At 42.7% G+C, this 17,783-nt stretch overlaps 1 protein-coding gene and 1 non-coding gene across 2 annotated transcripts in view; both read left to right on the top strand.

Annotated features, from left to right (window-relative positions):
* Positions 1 to 17,783, top strand: part of CCT6A (chaperonin containing TCP1 subunit 6A) — a 73,881-nt gene that overhangs the window by 40,120 nt on the left and 15,978 nt on the right. Inside the window, exons 10-12 of the mRNA XM_053707458.1 lie at positions 9,091 to 9,238; positions 9,395 to 9,528; positions 10,990 to 11,092. Of these exons, the coding sequence (XP_053563433.1) occupies positions 9,091 to 9,238; positions 9,395 to 9,528; positions 10,990 to 11,092 (385 nt within the window). The remainder of the gene's footprint in view (positions 1 to 9,090; positions 9,239 to 9,394; positions 9,529 to 10,989; positions 11,093 to 17,783) is intronic.
* Positions 10,451 to 10,631, top strand: LOC128654767 (small nucleolar RNA SNORA23). The gene has a single exon (XR_008401495.1). It is a non-coding gene; the product is annotated as a small nucleolar RNA SNORA23 (small nucleolar RNA).

Here is a 17,783-nt window from a genome sequence, read left to right as displayed (position 1 = left end):
TGTAGAAGACCTGTTAAAAATGGGAGTGATTCATCCTGTTCCATTAAGAGAACAAGGGATGGGGTTCTACTCCAATCTGTTCATAGTTCCCAAAAAAGAGGGAACGTTCAGACCAATCTTAGATCTCAAGATCTTAAACAAGTTTCTCAAGGTTCCATCGTTCAAGATGGAAACCATTCGAACTATTCTTCCTTCCATCCAGGAAGGTCAATTCATGACCACAGTGGATTTAAAGGATGCGTATCTACATATTCCTATCCACAAGGAACATCATCGGTTCCTAAGGTTCGCATTCCTGGACAAGCATTACCAGTTCGTGGCGCTTCCTTTCGGATTAGCCACTGCTCCAAGGATTTTCACAAAGGTACTAGGGTCCCTTCTAGCTGTGCTAAGACCAAGGGGCATTGCTGTAGTACCTTACTTGGACGACATTCTGATTCAAGCGTCGTCCCTTCCTCAAGCAAAGGCTCACACGGACATTGTCCTGGCCTTTCTCAGATCTCACGGTTGGAAAGTGAACGTGGAAAAGAGTTCTCTATCTCCGTCAACAAGGGTTCCCTTCTTGGGAACAATAATAGACTCCTTAGAAATGAGGATTTTTCTGACAGAGGCCAGAAAAACAAAACTTCTAGACTCTTGTCGGATACTTCATTCCGTTCCTCTTCCTTCCATAGCGCAGTGCATGGAAGTGATCGGTTTGATGGTAGCGGCAATGGACATAGTTCCTTTTGCGCGCATTCATCTAAGACCATTACAACTGTGCATGCTCAGTCAGTGGAATGGGGACTATACAGACTTGTCTCCGAAGATACAAGTAAATCAGAGGACCAGAGACTCACTCCGTTGGTGGCTGTCCCTGGACAACCTGTCACAAGGGATGACATTCCGCAGACCGGAGTGGGTCATCGTCACGACCGACGCCAGTCTGATGGGCTGGGGCGCGGTCTGGGGATCCCTGAAAGCTCAGGGTCTTTGGTCTCGGGAAGAATCTCTTCTACCGATAAATATTCTGGAACTGAGAGCGATATTCAATGCTCTCAAGGCTTGGCCTCAGCTAGCGAGGGCCAAGTTCATACGGTTTCAATCAGACAACATGACAACTGTTGCGTACATCAACCATCAGGGGGGAACAAGGAGTTCCCTAGCGATGGAAGAAGTGACCAAAATCATTCTATGGGCGGAGTCTCACTCCTGCCACCTGTCTGCTATCCACATCCCAGGAGTGGAAAATTGGGAAGCGGATTTTCTGAGTCGTCAGACATTGCATCCGGGGGAGTGGGAACTCCATCCGGAAATCTTTGCCCAGGTCACTCAGCTGTGGGGCATTCCAGACATGGATCTGATGGCCTCTCGTCAGAACTTCAAAGTTCCTTGCTACGGGTCCAGATCCAGGGATCCCAAGGCGGCTCTAGTGGATGCACTAGTAGCACCTTGGACCTTCAAACTAGCTTATGTGTTCCCGCCGTTTCCTCTCATCCCCAGGCTGGTAGCCAGGATCAATCAGGAGAGGGCGTCGGTGATCTTGATAGCTCCTGCGTGGCCACGCAGGACTTGGTATGCAGATCTGGTGAATATGTCATCGGCTCCACCTTGGAAGCTACCTTTGAGACGAGACCTTCTTGTTCAGGGTCCGTTCGAACATCCGAATCTGGTTTCACTCCAGCTGACTGCTTGGAGATTGAACGCTTGATCTTATCGAAGCGAGGGTTCTCAGATTCTGTTATCGATACTCTTGTTCAGGCCAGAAAGCCTGTAACTAGAAAGATTTACCATAAAATTTGGAAAAAATATATCTGTTGGTGTGAATCTAAAGGATTCCCTTGGGACAAGGTTAAGATTCCTAAGATTCTATCCTTCCTTCAAGAAGGATTGGAAAAAGGATTATCTGCTAGTTCCCTGAAGGGACAGATTTCTGCCTTGTCTGTGTTACTTCACAAAAAGCTGGCAGCTGTGCCAGATGTTCAAGCCTTTGTTCAGGCTCTGGTTAGAATTAAGCCTGTTTACAAACCTTTGACTCCTCCTTGGAGTCTCAACTTAGTTCTTTCAGTTCTTCAGGGGGTTCCGTTTGAACCCTTACATTCCGTTGATATTAAGTTATTATCTTGGAAAGTTTTGTTTTTAGTTGCAATTTCTTCTGCTAGAAGAGTTTCAGAATTGTCTGCTCTGCAGTGTTCTCCTCCTTATCTGGTGTTCCATGCAGATAAGGTGGTTTTACGTACTAAACCTGGTTTTCTTCCAAAAGTTGTTTCTAACAAAAACATTAACCAGGAGATTATCGTACCTTCTCTGTGTCCGAAACCAGTTTCAAAGAAGGAACGTTTGTTGCACAATTTGGATGTTGTTCGCGCTCTAAAATTCTATTTAGATGCTACAAAGGATTTTAGACAAACATCTTCCTTGTTTGTTGTTTATTCCGGTAAAAGGAGAGGTCAAAAAGCAACTTCTACCTCTCTCTCTTTTTGGATTAAAAGCATCATCAGATTGGCTTACGAGACTGCCGGACGGCAGCCTCCCGAAAGAATCACGGCTCATTCCACTAGGGCTGTGGCTTCCACATGGGCCTTCAAGAACGAGGCTTCTGTTGATCAGATATGTAGGGCAGCGACTTGGTCTTCACTGCACACTTTTACCAAATTTTACAAGTTTGATACTTTTGCTTCTTCTGAGGCTATTTTTGGGAGAAAGGTTTTGCAAGCCGTGGTGCCTTCCATTTAGGTGACCTGATTTGCTCCCTCCCTTCATCCGTGTCCTAAAGCTTTGGTATTGGTTCCCACAAGTAAGGATGACGCCGTGGACCGGACACACCTATGTTGGAGAAAACAGAATTTATGTTTACCTGATAAATTGTTTTCTCCAACGGTGTGTCCGGTCCACGGCCCGCCCTGGTTTTTTTAATCAGGTCTGATAATTTATTTTCTTTAACTACAGTCACCACGGTACCATATGGTTTCTCCTATGCTAATATTCCTCCTTAACGTCGGTCGAATGACTGGGGTAGGCGGAGCCTAGGAGGGATCATGTGACCAGCTTTGCTGGGCTCTTTGCCATTTCCTGTTGGGGAAGAGAATATCCCACAAGTAAGGATGACGCCGTGGACCGGACACACCGTTGGAGAAAGCAATTTATCAGGTAAACATAAATTCTGTTTTCGCGCCTCAGTTGCGCAGTTACTTCCAAAGGCAGTGCATGCAGCTTCATGTGAGAGGGTCCTGTGGCTGAGAAACAGACTCCGGAAGGCTTATTTCTGTGGTGAATAACCCCTAAGGAAGGTAAAAGCCGCAGCAATGTCTGTGTTTAAACCGGTTAATTGAACAATTAGCTCCGGTTTGCTTATTTAAGGGTCTAGAAACTTCATATTTGGTGTGCAATACTTTCAAAGAATTAAGACACTGGGGTGTAAATTTTATAAAGATCGGATATTTCCTTCATAGTTTTTCAAACATTCAGAAATAAAGTGTGCTCTTTATTATTTAAAGAGACAGTAACGGTTTTGTTTAAAAACGTTTTTATTGCATTAATAGCCTGCCAAAATCTGTCTAACATGTCTGTACCTTCAGATAGCATATGTTCTGTGTGTATGGAGGCCAAGGTGGTTCCCCCTTTAAATGTATGTGCAAATTGTGCCATGGCGTCCAAACAAAGTAAGGACAGTACTGTCACATTTAATAAGGTTGCCCAAGATGATTCTTCAAATGAAGGTAGTGGGGATAGCTCATCATCCTCTCCTGTGTCAACATACCTAGTTCATCTAGCGCGCCAATGCTTGTTACTATGCAGAAATTAACTGCAGTAATGGATAATTCTATAGCAAATCTTTTATCCAAACAGCCAGCATTTCCCAGAAAGCTTGATTGCTCAGTTTTAAATACAGAGGACGAGCAAGTTGATTCAGGAAAAATTTCTCAGCAGGCAGAACCTGATATCGTGGCATTTAAGTTAGAACATCTCCGCGCCCTGCTTAAGGAGGTGCTAACTACTCTTGATTGTGATTCTTTGATTCCAGAGAAGTTGTGCAAAATGGACAAATTCTTAGAGATCCCTGTGCACGCTGATGCCTTTCCGATACCCAAGAGGGTGGCGGACATAGTGACTAAGGAGTGGGAGAAGCCAGGTATACCTTTTTGTTCCACCTCCTATTTTTAAGAAAATGTTCCCCATTGTCGACCCCAGAAGGGACGCATGGCATACGGTCCCTAAGGTTGACGGGGCAGTTTCAACGTTGAGGACAGTTGCGCTTTCAAAGATCCTATGGATAAAAAATTGGCAGGATTGCTTAAAAAGATATTTGTTCTGCAAGGTTTCCTTCTTCAACCAATTTCGTGCATTATTCCTGTCACCACGGCAGCGTCTTTTTGGTTTGAGGAACTAGAAAATTCGCTACAAAAGGAGACTCCATATGATGAAGTCATGGACAGAATTCACGCTCTAAAGTTTGCTAATTCCTTTATTTTGGATGCCGCTTTTCAATTGGCTAAATTAGCGGTGAAAAATTCAGGTTTTGCAATAGTGGAGCGCAGAGCGATTTGGCTAAAATCTTGGTCGGCGGATGTGTCGTCCAAAACAAAATTTCTTAATATTTCTTTCAAGGGTAAGACCCTCTTCGGGCCGGAATTGAAGGAGATTATTTCAGACATCACTGGGGGGAAAGGGCCATGCCCTCCCTCAGGATAGGCCTTTCAAGGCTAAGAACAAATCTAATTTTCGTTCCTTTCGCAATTTCAGGAACGGACCGACTACTAACTCTGCAGCCTCTAGACAAGAGGGTAACGCTTCCCAGCCTAAACCAGCATGGAAACCATTGCAAGGCTGGAACAAGGGTAAACAGGCCAAGAAGCCTACTGCTACCAAGACAGCATGAAGGGGTAGCCCCGATCCGGGACCGGATCTAGTAGGGGGCAGACTTTCTCTCTTTGCTTGGGCAAGAGACGTTCCGGATCCCTGGGCACTAGAAATAGTCTCTCTCAGGGGTCTTCTAGAGTTCAAGGAACTTCCTCCAAGGGGAAGGTTCCACATGTCTCGCTTATCTTCAGACCAGATAAAGAGACAGGCATTCTTACATTGCGTAGGAGACCTATTAAAGATGGGAGTGATACACCCAGTTCCAACAGCGGAACAAGGTCTGGGTTTTTACTCAAATCTGTGTGTAGTTCCCAAAAAAGAGGGAACTTTCAGGCCAATTCTGGATTTAAAAATTCTAAACAAATTCCTCAGTTCCATCATTCAAAATGGAAACCATTCGGACGATTTTACCAACAATCCAGGAGGGTCAATATATGACTACCGTGGACTTAAAGGATGCGTACCTGCATATTCCTATCCACAAAGATCATCATCAGTTCCTGAGGTTCGCCTTTCTGGACAAACATTACCAGTTCGTGGCTCTTCCATTCGGTTTAGCCACTGCTCCCAGAATCTTCACAAAGGTGCTAGGGTCCCTTCTAGCGGTTCTAAGGCCGAGGGGCATTGCTGTAGCACCTTACCTAGACGACATTCTAATCCAAGCGTCGTCCCTTTCCAAGACAAGGGCTCATACAGACATTGTTTTAGCCTTTCTCAGGTCTCACGGGTGGAAGGTGAACGTAGAATAGAGTTCCCTGTCCCCGTCCACAAGGGTTCCTTTTCTGGGATCAATAATAGATTCTGTAGAAATGAAGATTTTCCTGACAGAGGTCAGAAAATTAAAGCTTCTAAACGCTTGTCAAGTTCTTCAATATATTCCTCAGCCTTCCATAGCTCAGTGCATGGAGGTAATAGGATTAATGGTTGCAGCAATGGACGTGGTTCCTTTTACTCAAATTCATGTAAGACCATTACAACTGTGCATGCTCAAACAGTGGCATGGGGATTATGCAGACTTGTCTCCCCAGATTCAGGTAAACAGACTCACTCCGCTGGTGGTTGACTCAGGATCACCTGTCTCAGGGAATGAGTTTCCGCAGACCAGAGTGGGTCATCGTCACGACCGACGCCAGTCTCTTAGGCTGGGGTGCGGTCTGGGACTCCCTGAAAACTCAGGGTCTATGGTCTCGGGAAGAGTCTCTCCTCCCGATAAACATTTTAAAAATGAGGCTTCTGTTGAACAGATTTGCAAGGTGGCGACTTGGTCTTCGCTTCATACTTTTTCAAAATTCTACAAATTTGATACTTTTGCTTCTTCGGGGGCTATTTTTGGGGGAGAGGTTTTACAGGCAGTGGTACCTGCCTTGTCCCTCCCTTTATCCGTGTGCTTTAGCTTTGGTATTGGTATCCCACAAGTAATGGATGATCCGTGGACTGGATACACCTTACAAGAGAAAACACAATTTATGCTTACCTGATAAATTTTATTTCTCTTGTGGTGTATCCAGTCCACGGCCCGCCCTGTCATTTTAAGGCAGGTAATTTTTTTCATTTAAACTACAGTCACCACTATGAGGAACATCTTCAGGGCTGCTGGAGGCTGAAGAGCAGAGTAAAGTTATAGTGGCTAGTGCTACTACTATAAGTAGGGCTGAAACAACTAATTGATAAGAATTTGACAACGATTTTCATTATAGATTATCAGTTGGTACACATGACATAGTGGCAGCGTGCACACTCAAGAGCAGAGACAGTGACACCAGACTTGCTCACATGCCTGTGTTAACCCATTTGGGTCTCATTGCGGGTCATTTTCAATCGCCGGCACTCACACAGGAAGACTTTGCTCATCTTTTGGCGCCATCAGCAGTCAAGCAGCAGCAACTAGTCAGACTGACGTGTAGCAGTGACCTTTCACTCACTCCTGGAAGCATGTTGATAGTTTTGGCAGTTGTGCTCAGCCTAAGTGTTATGTGATGATGGAGGTCACAGTGTTTGTTTTTTGGAGCTGTTCCTGGCTGCTGTTTCTGGAATTAAGCACTGTTCTGCACTGGAGGAGCCTAGTTAGGCTTCTGATACTACCCAGATTGTGCTGCTAGCTTTCCAAAGACTCAGTACTGTACGTCATGTTTCATATTAAAGTTAAACATTTCCTTTTTTTCCTTTGTTAGCGCCACGTAAGGAGTTAGGAATGTCTTTACATATTGGCGAAGCACCTGACAAAATCTGCAGGGTCAAATTCCACAACTATCAATTTCACTAAAAGTCAGGATTTAGCTGCATACTGAGGGATAACCAACCCATTTAGATTAAAACTGATTTTCACTTTGTATAAATATGACTAATTTAAAATATTCATACATATTTTTCTTATACTTATGAACCTCTCTGGGTATGCAGCCCATGGTAGACTTTTCATAAATCTTATGCATACCAATACTTCATAGGAAGATCGATCTAGAGAGACAGACTGATAAAAAAACAAAACAAAAAAAAAAACTCTGCCACTTAATCATATCCCTATGTTGCCACATCTCTGCCCTCAGGCAACCCTATTTCTGCCCCTTGTCTTCCATTTATGGGTAGAAGAAACAACAATTGTAATTTTTTATTAATCTTGATGGCAGCAATAAGTGACATTCTAAACACACAATTGTAGGAGCTGTTTGAAGGTGTTTATAGTTTGAAATATACACACTGTCCAAAAGTATGTTGCCACCCCTAGTAAATACTGAGTTCAGGTGTTTATCCGATTAATCGATTATGAAAATAAATTAGTTGAAGCCCTAGCTATAAGCCAGCAGCAGCACAAAAAAACATTTTATGGTGGTGTGATAACAAGGACATTGTTATAATGTAAATATTAAACTTTTCCTGCCATTAGAGAATTAATGGGACAGTCAACTTTAAAAAGTTTTTTTAAAAGATAATCCCTTTATTACCCATTACCCAGTTTTGCATAACCAACACGGTTATAATAACCTTTTAACCTCTGATTACTGTGTATTTAAGATTCTTTTGACAGCCACCTGATCACATGGCTATTGACTTGCATTTTAGCCAATTAGTGCAGTGTCGTCCACAACCCACGGGTATGAACACAATGTTATTTATATGGCCCGCATGAACTAGCAATCTCCTGTTGTGAAAAGCTAATAATAAAGCATGTGATAAGTGGCTGTCTGTAGTGGCTTAGAAGTAGGCAAAAATTTAGAGGTTTAAAATTTATAAAGTATATTAATAGAACAAAGCTGGTTGTGCAAAGCTGGGGAATTCTTTCTTTCATGATTCAGATAGCAACAGAACGAAGAAAAATTCATGCTCTATCTTTATTTTAAAAGCAGGAATATAAATCTTAGCAGCCAGACCATTTTATGTTCAGCACCATGGATAGCGCTTGCTTTATTGGAGGCTTACATTTATTTACTCACCAATAAGCAAGCATAACCCAGGGTTTCAACTAAAAATGGGCCAGCTCCTATGCATCACATTCCTGCTTTTTAAATAAAGATAGCAAGAGAATGAAGACGAAATGCATTCGTATATATTAGCTATCCTTTAACTTAGGTTTTAAAGGTAAATACCTACACCATAGCGTGGGAGCCACGCTAATCCGACCCTTCAGAGTCCAGGGGCCACGCTAATTGGACTAGTGCAGCTGGATGAGTTCTTTAGCGCAGGCTCTGTGATAATTGGTTGATTAGTATGGGATGGGGGCCACTTGCAACGAAGCAAAATTGGCATTTCTTTTAACTACGGTAAACAAAAAACAAATGTCAAATATTTATTATTCGTTTAGTTTAAATGAAACTAATACGGAGTAGTGCAGTCCATAAATATTTGTAAAAATTTTTTTTCAAGATTTGTTTAAAGCTAATTATTCAGTGCTGCACAAGTCTAAACCTCAAACCTGCTTATCTTCTCTTTGTACACAAAGACCAATATTGCATGTGTAAGAATAAAATTAAAGGAGACATTTGCAAAATACTGTATATATGGCTACTCAGCTGGTGTAAGTCATTGTGGGTAACATTTGGCACTTTTGTGTGTTTTGCTTAACTAAATGACTAAACTGGGGGCAATAAGATTGGTTTTCTGTAAGTGTTTTTTTTTTTTTTTTTTTTAACCTATATCCAGCTTACTGTAATACAGTGGCCTATAGTAGTCTTGTGGTTCATGTGCTGTCAATCATAGTGAATAATAAAAAAAAAAAATCATACTCTTAAATGCTGGGTTTTTTTTATATCCAAGGGTGAAGAAAAGTTCACTTTTATTGAAGAGTGTGACAACCCGCGCTCTGTGACTCTGCTTGTCAAAGGACCAAATAAACACACACTAACACAAATAAAAGATGCAATCAGAGATGGACTGCGTGCTGTCAAAAATGCAATTGAAGATGGTGAGTTTTTACAGTTTATTAAAGTATTTAGCGCTTTTTTTTTTTTTGTGACTAATGTTTTTATATTTGTTTTGCAACAGGCATATTACAAATATATCTGCTTGGGTGTATGATCAGAAAACTGTCGATTTTTAAATTAATGTTCTCTCTAAAAAGGTGCTGTGGTACCAGGAGCAGGTGCATTAGAAGTTGCAATTGCTGATGCCCTTGTCAAACATAAACCCAGTGTTAAGGGACGAGCCCAGTTTGGTGTGCAGGCTTTTGCTGATGCTCTTCTCATCATTCCCAAGGTGAGTTCTATCAGTTCATGAATATTTAGAAGGCAAAGCTCATCTAGCAGTTTTTTGACTACAAAAAATGACTCCGTAACATGAGCTAGTTGGCACTATTTCAGAAGAAACTGCAAATACTAAACAAGTAAATTTAGCAGTTAGTTACAGCTATGCTATTGGTCAGGAGATAAACCCTCTTCACAATCTCTCCAGTGCTTGTGTCCAAACAGCAGTGTTACATGCTGTTTTTTTAATAAAGCATTAAAACAAAAGCAAGCAGAGTTCTCTGGTATGAGGAAAAAGGGTTCTTGACAATGTCTTAAACTGGAATGTTCATTCCTAAATGCTCTTCTCACCTGCATATCTGGTCAGAACCTTAGAGGCTTTTGTGGAGCTTGTGCCCAGTGTGATCTGGATTGAAGACTTCTTTATAAATGTATTCTCATTTACCTTGAGAACAGCCACCTTTTTCCATTGAGTTCTCATGCCAGTCATTGTTAGTGGATTGCTACTTAAAATATCTACTCTGGGGTTATAATGGTTTTAGAGGAGCTCCTTGTCCCCTAAGTACACTGTACACATAATAGAAGCCATTACTTAATTTCTAATCTAGATAGTATGTAATTGCCACAACTCTTAGGTTTGTCATTGCTCTAAAAGGGACACTAATACTGTCATATGCACAGAGGCAAATAAAACCTTTTCTTATGACATGGTGAGTCCACAACGTCATTCCAATTACTAGTGGGATATTCAACTCCTGGCCAGCAGGAGGAGGCAAAAAGCACAAAAGCTTTTAAGTGTAACTTCCCTTACCCATAACCCCCAGTCATTCTCTTTGCCTCTGTCAATGGAGGATGTGCAAAGTTGGTGTCTGAAGATATTTTATCTTTTTATGGGTACTTTTCCCTGCAATTAAAAAATGAAAATGTTTATGGCTGCAGGAATGTGTGCACAGTGCTAGTCTGTGTCTAGTGGAACAGTCAGCTTGCGTTTTGCATGTTGGCTGTTTTGCTCATACAAACCCTGCGGCCAGAGATGAACATGAGATCATAGTACTGGTCTAGTGAAGTCTAACGGACAATCTCCCCACTGGCCAGCCTCCAAACTCTCATACATATCCTACTTTGGAGAAGGGGTCTTTACGGAGTTGTTGGACACTCATTTTGACATGTTTTATTGCTTGTATTTCAATTGAAATAAATCAGTCTAAATATTTATATTCTATGGAAATCGGGAATACAAAAGGACATGGTGGGTTTTTTTTTCTGCTGTGATATATTTTTAGACCAGTGTGCAAATTAGCCTTGAAAATGTATTTCATCTTAAAAAATAAAATGACTGGTTTTCATACAGCACGATCTTCAGGCCTTCATTAACATGTAGGTGTTTAAATGCGGGAGGGGGGGGGGGGTAAATGTTCTACTAGCATCCATTTAAACATGTTAACTTTTTTTTTTTTTCTCCCTTGGTGTAAAGGTCCTTGCACAAAATTCAGGCTATGATCCACAGGAAACCCTGATAAAACTTCAGACTGAATATGCAGAATCGGGCCAGCTTATTGGTGTTGATCTGAACACTGGTAAGTATTTTTGTTTTTTTATATATTTAAATTTTAACTTCCACTAATATTGGATTGTCTGTAAAATTACTTTTATTTCCAATGGCATGGAGAGTCCACAATGTCATTCCAATTACTAGGAGGCAAAGAGCACCCTAGCAAAGCTTTTAAGTGTAACTTCCCTTACCTGTAATCCCCAGTCATTCTCTTTGCCTCTGTCAATGGAGGATGTGAGAAGATGGTGTCTGAAGATCCTTTTATGGGTATTTCTCCAACATAGGTGTGTCCGGTCCACGGCGTCATCCTTACTTGTGGGATATTCTCTTCCCCAACAGGAAATGGCAAAGAGCCCAGGAAAGCTGGTCACATGATCCCTCCTAGGCTCCGCCTACCCCAGTCATTCTCTTTGCCGTTGTACAGGCAACATCTCCACGGAGATGGCTTAGAGTTTTTTAGTGTTTAACTGTAGTTTTTATTATTCAATCAAGAGTTTGTTATTTTGAAATAGTGCTGGTATGTACTATTTACTCAGAAACAGAAAAGAGATGAAGATTTCTGTTTGTATGAGGAAAATGATTTTAGCAACCGTCACTAAAATCCATGGCTGTTCCACACAGGACTGTTGAGAGCAATTAACTTCAGTTGGGGGAACAGTGAGCAGTCTCTTGCTGCTTGAGGTATGACACATTCTAACAAGACGATGTAATGCTGGAAGCTGTCATTTTCCCTATGGGATCCGGTAAGCCATGTTTATTACGATCGTAAATAAGGGCTTCACAAGGGCTTATTAAGACTGTAGACTTTTTCTGGGCTAAATCGATTCATTATTAACACATATTTAGCCTTGAGGAATCATTTTATTTGGGTATTTTGATATTTAGGGGCTTTCACAAAGCATAGGCAGAGCCTCATTTTCGCGCCGGTGTTGCGCACTTGTTTTTGAGAGGCATGGCATGCAGTCGCATGTGAGAGGAGCTCTGATACTTAGAAAAGACTTTCTGAAGGCGTCATTTGGTATCGTATTCCCCTTTGGGCTTGGTTGGGTCTCAGCAAAGCAGATACCAGGGACTGTAAAGGGGTTAAAGTTCAAAACGGCTCCGGTTCCGTTATTTTAAGGGTTAAAGCTTCCAAATTTGGTGTGCAATACTTTTAAGGCTTTAAGACACTGTGGTGAAAATTTGGTGAATTTTGAACAATTCCTTCATGTTTTTTCGCAATTGCAGTAATAAAGTGTGTTCAGTTTAAAATTTAAAGTGACAGTAACGGTTTTATTTTAAAACGTTTTTTGTACTTTGTTATCAAGTTTATGCCTGTTTAACATGTCTGAACTACCAGATAGACTGTGTTCTGAATGTGGGGAAGCCAGAATTCCTATTCATTTAAATAAATGTGATTTATGTGACAATAACAATGATGCCCAAGATGATTCCTCAAGTGAGGGGAGTAAGCATGGTACTGCATCATTCCCTCCTTCGTCTACACGAGTCTTGCCCACTCAGGAGGCCCCTAGTACATCTAGCGCGCCAATACTCCTTACTATGCAACAATTAACGGCTGTAATGGATAATTCTGTCAAAAACATTTTAGCCAAAATGAACACTTATCAGCGTAAGCGCGACTGCTCTGTTTTAGATACTGAAGAGCATGACGACGCTGATAATAATGTTTCTGAAGGGCCCCTAACCCAGTCTGATGGGGCCAGGGAGGTTTTGTCTGAGGGAGAAATTACTGATTCAGGGAACATTTCTCAACATGCTGAACCTGATGTGATTACATTTAAATTTAAGTTGGAACATCTCCGCATTCTGCTTAAGGAGGTATTATCCACTCTGGATGATTGTGACAAGTTGGTCATCCCAGAGAAACTATGTAAAATGGACAAGTTCCTAGAGGTGCCGGGGCTCCCAGAAGCTTTTCCTATACCCAAGCGGGTGGCGGACATTGTTAATAAAGAATGGGAAAGGCCCGGTATTCCTTTCGTCCCTCCCCCCATATTTAAAAAATTGTTTCCTATGGTCGACCCCAGAAAGGACTTATGGCAGACAGTCCCCAAGGTCGGGGGAGCGGTTTCCACTTTAAACAAACGCACCACTATACCCATAGAGGATAGTTGTGCTTTCAAAGATCCTATGGATAAAAAATTAGAAGGTTTGCTTAAAAAGATGTTTGTTCAGCAGGGTTACCTTCTACAACCAATTTCATGCGTTGTCCCTGTCGCTACAGCCGCATGTTTCTGGTTCGATGAGCTGATAAAGGCGGTCGATAGTGATTCTCCTCCTTATGAGGAGATTATGGACAGAATCAATGCTCTCAAATTGGCTAATTCTTTTACCCTAGACGCCACTTTGCAATTGGCTAGGTTAGCGGCTAAGAATTCTGGGTTTGCTATTGTGGCGCGCAGAGCGCTTTGGTTGAAATCTTGGTCGGCTGATGCGTCTTCCAAGAACAAGCTACTTAACATTCCTTTCAAGGGGAAAACGCTGTTTGGCCCTGACTTGAAAGAGATTATCTCTGATATCACTGGGGGTAAGGGCCACGCCCTTCCTCAGGATCGGCCTTTCAAGGCAAAAAATAAACCTAATTTTCGTCCCTTTCGTAGAAACGGACCAGCCCAAAGTGCTACGTCCTCTAAGCAAGAGGGTAATACTTCTCAAGCCAAGCCAGCTTGGAGACCAATGCAAGGCTGGAACAAGGGAAAGCAGGCCAAGAAACCTGCCACTGCTACCAAGACAGCATGAAATGTTGGCCCCCGATCCGGGACCGGATCTGGTGGGGGGCAGACTCTCTCTCTTCGCTCAGGCTTGGGCAAGAGATGTTCTGGATCCTTGGGCGCTAGAAATAGTCTCCCAAGGTTATCTTCTGGAATTCAAGGGGCTTCCCCCAAGGGGGAGGTTCCACAGGTCTCAGTTGTCTTCAGACCACATAAAAAGACAGGCATTCTTACATTGTGTAGAAGACCTGTTAAAAATGGGAGTGATTCATCCTGTTCCATTAAGAGAACAAGGGATGGGGTTCTACTCCAATCTGTTCATAGTTCCCAAAAAAGAGGGAACGTTCAGACCAATCTTAGATCTCAAGATCTTAAACAAGTTTCTCAGGGTTCCATCGTTCAAGATGGAAACCATTCGAACTATTCTTCCTTCCATCCAGGAAGGTCAATTCATGACCACGGTGGATTTAAAGGATGCGTATCTACATATTCCTATCCACAAGGAACATCATCGGTTCCTAAGGTTCGCATTCCTGGACAAGCATTACCAGTTCGTGGCGCTTCCTTTCGGATTAGCCACTGCTCCAAGGATTTTCACAAAGGTACTAGGGTCCCTTCTAGCTGTGCTAAGACCAAGGGGCATTGCTGTAGTACCTTATTTGGACGACATTCTGATTCAAGCGTCGTCCCTTCCTCAAGCAAAGGCTCACACGGACATAGTCCTGGCCTTTCTCAGATCTCACGGATGGAAAGTGAACGTGGAAAAGAGTTCTCTATCTCCGTCAACAAGGGTTCCCTTCTTGGGAACAATAATAGACTCCTTAGAAATGAGGATATTTCTGACAGAGGCCAGAAAAACAAAGCTTCTAGACTCTTGTCGGATACTTCATTCCGTTCCTCTTCCTTCCATAGCTCAGTGCATGGAAGTGATCGGGTTGATGGTAGCGGCAATGGACATAGTTCCTTTTGCGCGCATTCATCTAAGACCATTACAACTGTGCATGCTCAGTCAGTGGAATGGGGATTATACAGACTTGTCTCCGAAGATACAAGTAAATCAGAGGACCGGAGACTCACTCCGTTGGTGGCTGTCCCTGGACAACCTGTCACAAGGGATGACATTCCGCAGACCAGAGTGGGTCATTGTCACGACCGACGCCAGTCTGATGGGCTGGGGCGCGGTCTGGGGATCCCTGAAAGCTCAGGGTCTTTGGTCTCGGGAAGAATCTCTTCTACCGATAAATATTCTGGAACTGAGAGCGATATTCAATGCTCTCAAGGCTTGGCCTCAGCTAGCGAGGGCCAAGTTCATACGGTTTCAATCAGACAACATGACAACTGTTGCGTACATCAACCATCAGGGGGGAACAAGGAGTTCCCTAGCGATGGAAGAAGTGACCAAAATCATTCTATGGGCGGAGTCTCACTCCTGCCACCTGTCCGCTATCCACATCCCAGGAGTGGAAAATTGGGAAGCGGATTTTCTGAGTCGTCAGACATTGCATCCGGGGGAGTGGGAACTCCATCCGGAAATCTTTGCCCAAGTCACTCAGCTGTGGGGCATTCCAGACATGGATCTGATGGTCTTTCGTCAGAACTTCAAAGTTCCTTGCTACGGGTCCAGATCCAGGGATCCCAAGGCGGCTCTAGTGGATGCACTAGTAGCACCTTGGACCTTCAAACTAGCTTATGTGTTCCCGCCGTTTCCTCTCATCCCCAGGCTGGTAGCCAGGATCAATCAGGAGAAGGCGTCGGTGATCTTGATAGCTCCTGCGTGGCCACGCAGGACTTGGTATGCAGATCTGGTGAATATGTCATCGGCTCCACCTTGGAAGCTACCTTTGAGACGAGACCTTCTTGTTCAGGGTCCGTTCGAACATCCGAACCTGGTTTCACTCCAGCTGACTGCTTGGAGATTGAACGCTTGATCTTATCGAAGCGAGGGTTCTCAGATTCTGTTGTCGATACTCTTGTTCAGGCCAGAAAGCCTGTAACTAGAAAGATTTACCACAAAATTTGGAAAAAATATATCTGTTGGTGTGAATCTAAAGGATTCCCTTGGGACAAGGTTAAGATTCCTAAGATTCTATCCTTCCTTCAAGAAGGATTGGAAAAAGGATTATCTGCAAGTTCCCTGAAGGGACAGATTTCTACCTTGTCTGTGTTACTTCACAAAAAGCTGGCAGCTGTGCCAGATGTTCAAGCCTTTGTTCAGGCTCTGGTTAGAATTAAGCCTGTTTACAAACCTTTGACTCCTCCTTGGAGTCTCAATTTAGTTCTTTCAGTTCTTCAGGGGGTTCCGTTTGAACCCTTACATTCCGTTGATATTAAGTTATTATCTTGGAAAGTTTTGTTTTTAGTTGCAATTTCTTCTGCTAGAAGAGTTTCAGAATTATCTGCTCTGCAGTGTTCTCCTCCTTATCTGGTGTTCCATGCAGATAAGGTGGTTTTACGTACTAAACCTGGTTTTCTTCCAAAAGTTGTTTCTAACAAAAACATTAACCAGGAGATTATCGTACCTTCTCTGTGTCCGAAACCAGTTTCAAAGAAGGAACGTTTGTTGCACAATTTGGATGTTGTTCGCGCTCTAAAATTCTATTTAGAAGCTACAAAGGATTTTAGACAAACATCTTCCTTGTTTGTTGTTTATTCCGGTAAAAGGAGAGGTCAAAAAGCAACTTCTACCTCTCTCTCTTTTTGGATTAAAAGCATCATCAGATTGGCTTACGAGACTGCCGGACGGCAGCCTCCCGAAAGAATCACAGCTCATTCCACTAGGGCTGTGGCTTCCACATGGGCCTTCAAGAACGAGGCTTCTGTTGATCAGATATGTAGGGCAGCGACTTGGTCTTCACTGCACACTTTTACCAAATTTTAAAAATTTGATACTTTTGCTTCTTCTGAGGCTATTTTTGGGAGAAAGGTTTTGCAAACCGTGGTGCCTTCCATTTAGGTAACCTGATTTGTTCCCTCCCTTCATCCGTGTCCTAAAGCTTTGGTATTGGTTCCCACAAGTAAGGATGACGCCGTGGACCGGACACACCTATGTTGGAGAAAACAGAATTTATGTTTACCTGATAAATTACTTTCTCCAACGGTGTGTCCGGTCCACGGCCCGCCCTGGTTTTTTTAATCAGGTCTGATAATTTATTTTCTTTAACTACAGTCACCACGGTACCATATGGTTTCTCCTATGCAAATATTCCTCCTTAACGTCGGTCGAATGACTGGGGTAGGCGGAGCCTAGGAGGGATCATGTGACCAGCTTTGCTGGGCTCTTTGCCATTTCCTGTTGGGGAAGAGAATATCCCACAAGTAAGGATGACGCCGTGGACCGGACACACCGTTGGAGAAAGTAATTTATCAGGTAAACATAAATTCTGTTTTTTCCCTTCAAGCAAAGATTGGAGTTATGCTGTGTCCACGTCAATCTCTTTAGTAAGAGTAGTGGTGGCTTTTAGCAGAAGGCAGCGAGGTGGTCTTTGCTTTACTTTAACACTTTGCTACACCTTTATAGAAAGCCTGAGTTGGTTACTCTGTTTCTTTTTCCTACAGGTCCATGACAGTGAGTGGAGTACCTGTCACACCTAAGTAGCGGTTATCTCTCCTGCAGCTGTATCTAAGGTAAGTGCCTTTGCCTTCTAGGTACTGAAGGACAGCAGAATTTAAGAGGTTAATCCTCATATGGATCCATATTGGGACATAGTTATCCTTAATAGTTAAGGATACATCTTATGGACAGATTGACACTGTTAAAGATTTTTACACAGTAAGAGACTCAAGAGTTCACATGGCTAAGGGGACTTAAAGGATTAGCGTTTATTTGTTTCAACATAGGCTTTGGCAACTATGATAGATATGATTGGGTTTTAATACACATAGGCTATTAATAACTGTTTTACTTTATCAGCCGTTTACTGGGCTTTTATAGACATATTTAGGGTAACGGTTTAAGTCAAGCAGTTTTTTTTTTTGTTTTTTTTTCCCCCGCTACGTGACGAC

The sequence above is a fragment of the Bombina bombina genome, chromosome 3 (genome assembly GCF_027579735.1).
Source record: "Bombina bombina isolate aBomBom1 chromosome 3, aBomBom1.pri, whole genome shotgun sequence".
NCBI lineage: Eukaryota > Metazoa > Chordata > Amphibia > Anura > Bombinatoridae > Bombina > Bombina bombina.
This window is presented reverse-complemented; position numbering and strand designations above follow the sequence as displayed.